At 54.2% G+C, this 5579-nt stretch overlaps 1 protein-coding gene across 1 annotated transcript; it reads right to left on the reverse strand.

Annotated features, from left to right (window-relative positions):
- Positions 1 to 260: 260 nt before the first annotated feature.
- Cdk3 (cyclin dependent kinase 3) lies at positions 261 to 5370 on the reverse strand. Its single transcript, XM_052757014.1, has 7 exons — positions 4663 to 5370; positions 4211 to 4288; positions 4019 to 4139; positions 3758 to 3928; positions 3567 to 3668; positions 2402 to 2605; positions 261 to 880 (listed from the first exon to the last, which is right to left on the reverse strand). The coding sequence occupies exons 1-7, from the start codon at positions 4986 to 4988 to the stop codon at positions 758 to 760; spliced, it is 1125 nt and encodes a 374-aa protein (XP_052612974.1). The 5' UTR covers positions 4989 to 5370; the 3' UTR covers positions 261 to 757.
- Between the last annotated feature and the right edge of the window lie 209 nt (positions 5371 to 5579).

Raw genomic sequence — 5579 nt, forward strand, 5'->3', positions numbered from 1 at the left:
TGCAGGATCAGTATATTTTGGGGGTGAACCCAGGGGCAGCACTGCTTGGGAATTTTTCCCCAATGTATGTGTTAGGTGGGGCAGATGTGTCCAAGTCACCTGCCTGAGAAATGGGTGGTCATGAAAAGAGACCACGAAGACCCCTGATCCCTCAGTCCCTGTCAGAACTGTCTCCAGCCCTCTGTCAACCTCCCTTTCGTTGGCAAGCTGTGTCCCCCATAAGCAGAATGACACACGAAAACTCAGGAACAAGTTACATTTATTCCCCATTTGTCACACAGAAGGACATCCACAGCCTCTTTGATGATGTGACAACTACTTAGAACACCCTCAGGTGCCCCCAGAGTGTTCCACCCCACCTCCAGCTTGAGCCCTCAGAACTGGACTCTCCTCTTCCCACAAACAGCTTAAAACAAAATCAAGACCCACAGAGGGCGCCCTGTCCTTGGGCTGGCTCTGTAACTGCAGAAGGGAAGGGGGAGGGCTGGAGCCTATCAACTAGCTTGACACCAGGGGTCCAGTCCTACCTCATGTATGGAGCACCTGCATGCCTTTTGAAATGCACCATTAAATCAAACAACACAGGAATTCACCAACCTGCAGGCAGGACAAACCCAAGCCTGGCCTTCTGATGACTGATGTAAAATTCCTCAGAGGTGTATTCTCTCCCTAAATATGCTTCATTTGAAACGGGTGCGGGGTAAGGGGGGGGGGCAGCCAGAGAGGGTGTGAGGTGGTGGGCCCCACATACATGATCTTAGTGGTAGAAACGGTCCACCGTGCAATGGCGGGGTGCTAGGGAGTGCTCTGTAGAGAAGTAGGGATGGGCCAGGGCGGTCTTGGCTGAGATCCGCTGGCTGGGGTCATACTGCAGGAGATGCTGAGGAGGAAAGACAACAGAATGAACTTGGTGCAACCAGGGTCAGGAGAGGAGCTCCCTCACAGGTCCCACTGGGAGGGCCGGTCCCTGAGAGGTTGCCTAAACCCAGCACTTTGTGAAGTCACTGCCTCTGAGCTCTGTGTGTCTCTCTGTATGCCTGTATGTCCGCATGTGCACACAGGTGCAGCCCCATGGAGGCCCGAGGCATCAGGTCCCTGGAACTGGAGTTACAGTTGGCTATGAGCCGCTTGGTGTGGCGCTGGGAGCTGAACTCTGCACGACCAGCCATCCCTCCGGCCCGAAGACAGGTCTCTGTTGTTTGCCTGCACTGCATGTGCCAGGCTAGCTGGCCCATGAACTCCAGCGATCCTCCTGTCTCAGGTACCCATCCTGCCCTGGGGGCACTGGGGTTATAGATTCCTGCTACTGTGTCCAGCTTTAGGTGGTTTCTTGGATGCTCACGATGGTGCCTCAAGAGCTTTAGCCACTGAACCATCCCCCCAGCCCTGACCCCAGGCTCTGTGTGGGACCCAGAGATCTGAAGTCAGGTCCTCGCGTTTGCACGGCAATCACTTTACCCCCTGAACCATCTCCTCAGCCTATGTGCCCCAGCTTGTAAGCCAGTTCTGGACACTCCCGGAATGGAAGCTAAACCATTAGTTTTGTCCCAGGCCTGTGGTTCATCCAGGTCCCCTCCAGGTTCCTCCTGCTTCTGGCTGAGAACAGGTACGTTTCATGTTGAGGTAGCAGTCCCTAAACCTGTCCAAATAACGTCTGCTTGGGGTGGTGCTGGACGGACAATGAGCAAGTGAAGGAGGCACTAACAGGAACTGTCCTGCTCTCTGCCCTCAGGTACACGACCCAGGCAGGATGCCGTGGAAGAGCTTAGGAAGGACGAGGGGCCTTAGCAGAACGTGCATGCCATCCTGCTGCCACTATGTTGGTAGGACAACACGCATAGACCCCTGGGAAGCTGACCATGACCCCAACGGAGACCCTGCCCTTCCTCCTCAGGCCCAACCCCAGGGTGAAGACTTTGCGGGCAAACTGGGACAGCTTTATCTGAGGCCCAGGAGGCAGCTGAAGGGTCACAGGGTGGCAGGAGTCCAGAAGGTAGGGAACAGCCTGTTCTGTACAGCCAGTCCCATGTGAAGACCAACCTCTGAGAAAGGCATGGGGGGACACCAAGGCAGGAGGAGGTGTGGCCTCAGCCCAGGGAAGTGCTCCACCGAGATGGGGCACAACGTCCACAAGGGAGAGAGAGTCAGACACAAGACGACCAGGAAAAAGGGACAAGAGTCACGTCAGGAAAACAAAGCTAATTACTTCGGAGAAGGTTCAAGAGGGAAGATGAACACTGGGTGTCAGGAGTGAAGCTCCTGACCTAATACATACAAGCCAAGGGCGTACAAAGGTCAGAAGAGTCCAGCCGACTCTGGGTTATGTAAGAGGGTGGCTGAGAGAGGGCGCTCTGGAGCAGCGGCAGCTTTTGGGCTGCTCTCCTTGCTCCCCTGTACCTACCAGGAGCAGGTCCTTGCCTTCTGGTCCCAGCCTAGGCATGATCTCCTCCTGCCCCTTCCTGGTCCATTTGGGGAAGCTGCTCTTATAATCAGACAGCTGGGAGACTCCTGGCCATGTGGCTTCACTGGGGGTCCCCAGGATACGAAAGATCCGGAAGAGCTGGTCGATCTCTGAGTCCCCAGGAAACAGAGGTTTGCCGGTCACCTGGAGCAGGAGAGAGGAGGAAGGGTGTGTTCTGTATGAGTGTTGTGATACAGAATCCCACATTGAGAAAGTGGAAAGACACAGGGAGGGATCTCTTTCCCAAGCTGGGTGTGGTGGCCCATGCCTTTAATCCCAGCACTCGGGAAGCAGAGGCAGGTAGATTTCTATGAGTTTGAGGCCAGCCTGGTCTACAGAGTGAGTTCCAGGCCAGCCAGGCTACACAGTGAAGTCTTGTCTCAAAACAAACAACACAACAAAAGATATCTTCCCCAGGGTTATGTTATAATTCTAATCTTTCCTGGAACAAGACTTGCTTCCCCAGCCAGCCACAGATACACCTCAACCCATCTCTAATAGACATGGTGCCTCAGTGCGGTCCGGCTGCCCTGGATCTGTGTAGTCCAGGCTGCATTCCTCCCCCTTCCCTCCTGTTTGTTTAATGTTACACAAGTGCTCTACCCCTGAGCTTCATTCTTAGTCCTTGTTTTTAAAGCTGGCCTTGAACTCAAGAACACCGTTTTCCCAAGTGCTAGAATGACGGGCACATGCTACCATGCCCAGCTCAAATTTGTTGGTTTAAAATTTTTTGCTGGGCTGGAGAAATGGTTCAGTGGCTAAGAGCATCTGGCTGCTCTTCCAGAGGTCCTGAGTTCAATCCCCAGCAAACACATGGCTCATAACCATCTATAATGAGATCTGGTGCCCTTTCCTGGCCTGTATATACATAATAAATAAATAAATCTTAAAAACATTTGTTTTACATTTATTAATTGATTGTGTGTATGTTTTAAACTCAAGCTGCCAGGCTGAACAGTAAGTACTGGTTTCCCATCTCCCCGGCCACTGGCTCAAAGTTTTGTTTTTTGTTGCAGTCTTGGGAATTGAACCCAGGGCTCCCCCCAGCTTAGGTGATCTCTCTACCACTGAGACATGCCCCTAGCCCAGCTTGTCCCCCTCCTACCATTTCTGCGAAGATGCAGCCAATGCTCCAGACATCCACGGCTGTTGAATAAAATTTGCTGCCCAGGAGGATCTCGGGGGCACGGTACCACAGTGTCACCACCTGTGGGGGCCAGAAGCAGCGTCATGCATGGTGACCGAATCCACCAGTGGCATCCTTCGGCTGTCCCTCCCACCCCCGGCCTACACCACCTCATGGGTGTAGGTGCGCAGGGGAACCCCGAAGGCTCGAGCCAGTCCAAAGTCTGCCAGCTTGATGGCTCCGAACTGGTTGATGAGCAAGTTCTGAGGCTTCAGATCTCGGTGGATGACCCGATGACAGTGACAGAAGTTCAGTCCTTGCAGCAGCTGGGAGAGGTAGCTCTGTGGGAAGGACAAGAGGAAGAGCCATTAAACAGAGGGGGCTGGCAGGGGTGGGGGTGTGGCCTTGCCCTCTCGCCTTTCCCTGGGCACCTTGACTACGTGCAGGGGGAGCCCTGAGGTGGGAGTGGAGTCCATGTGCTTCTTCAGGTCCTGAGTGAGGAACTCAAACACCAGGTAGAGTTTCTTCTCTCTGTGGACCACATCCAGCAGTCTGGCAGGGAGGGGTCAGTCTCAGGATGTGGCATTCAGGATGCCAACCCCCCACTTTCTTTCCCAGCTCACTTGACAATATTGGGGTGCTTCAGCTCTTTGAGCAAGGAGATCTCCCTGATGGCAGTGCTGGGAACCCCCTCAGTCTCCCTGTTGGAAAAGATGAAATACCAATGGACACAAGGAGTCACCTCTGGCCAGGGTGCGTGTGTGTGTGTGTGTGTGTGTGTGTGTGTGTGTGTGTGTGTGTGCATGCACATGTTCATGTTTGTGTGTTTCACTACATACACCATTCCTCAGTTCTGCACAGGTCTGTCTAAGAATAGGACCTGTGCTCCTCAGCATACTTTACACCCCCCAACTTCACAGGGCTGGACCCAGGACAAAGGCTAGTCAGAAGGCCAGGAGTTAGGGGCTGCTCCTTTGTGGCTACCACAGAGATGGGGTGCAAGCCCATGAGATGAGGGCAGGTTTTGGTATTCCCGAGAGACAGACAGGGCATTGGGATGAACCCCAACACTCACACATCCAGCCTGATCTTCTTGAGGGCCACAAGCTGCCCAGTCTCTTTGTTCTTGGCCTTATAGACCACCCCATAGGTGCCCTCTCCGATCTTCTCGACCTTCTGGAATGCATCCATGTCTGTAGAGCTGCCCGGGGAAACAGATCGAGTCTGGACGTTTAAATCCCACATGAAGCATCCCCTCTGCCGGATTCCAGTCTGCATGTAACACCCTGCCCAGACCCAGCCTTGGCCTTGCTCTCCCCATCCTCCTTGGGAAGATGGTTCAAGGCTGGGGGCTCCTTCTTGCCCAGCCCAGCTCAACCCAGCTCCAGGATTCTTCTCCATTGCCTGGCTACGGAATGCAGGAGAGCCCAAACTTCTGCCTCAGCCCATGCCTCGGTCCAGTCAAACTCATGCTCCGGGGCCAAAGAATCTACCCAGGAAGGCTGTACAGGGGAGGGTGACTTGAGGCAGAAGTTAGGAGTGGGCCAAGGCTTCTGCAGCCACAATCCTGCCCTGGGTCACACATCAGGGCCCAGGACCTCAGTTTGGCCCGTTTGGCAATTCTTCGCCTCTCTCAGGTCAGAACTTCAGCCTTCTAGCCCAAAGGTGACCCCTTTGCTTCCTGGGCCCCCAAACTCTGCTCCTGAACCCCCAAACTCTGCCCCTGGGCCCCTAGCATCCTCCCCTCAACCTCTTAGCCCAGAAGTCACCGGAAGGAAGCCCTCAGCAGACTGTAGCTTCTCTGTCAGGCAAGCCGTCTGCTTGTGGCTCCCCCTGCTGGCCCCTACTGGCTGCAACCGGTTCTGCACCATGTACACACACTAGGCTTTATTCATGAGGACAAGGAGGAACCCTTTGTGTCCTTCACAAGTCACAGCCCCAGGGCCCTGGGGTGGGGTATCAGATATATATAGATATAGACAGACAGATATA

Source organism: Peromyscus californicus, unplaced genomic scaffold, assembly GCF_007827085.1.
Source record: "Peromyscus californicus insignis strain IS unplaced genomic scaffold, ASM782708v3 Scaffold_3__1_contigs__length_106647218, whole genome shotgun sequence".
In the NCBI taxonomy this organism is placed as follows: Eukaryota; Metazoa; Chordata; class Mammalia; order Rodentia; family Cricetidae; genus Peromyscus; species Peromyscus californicus.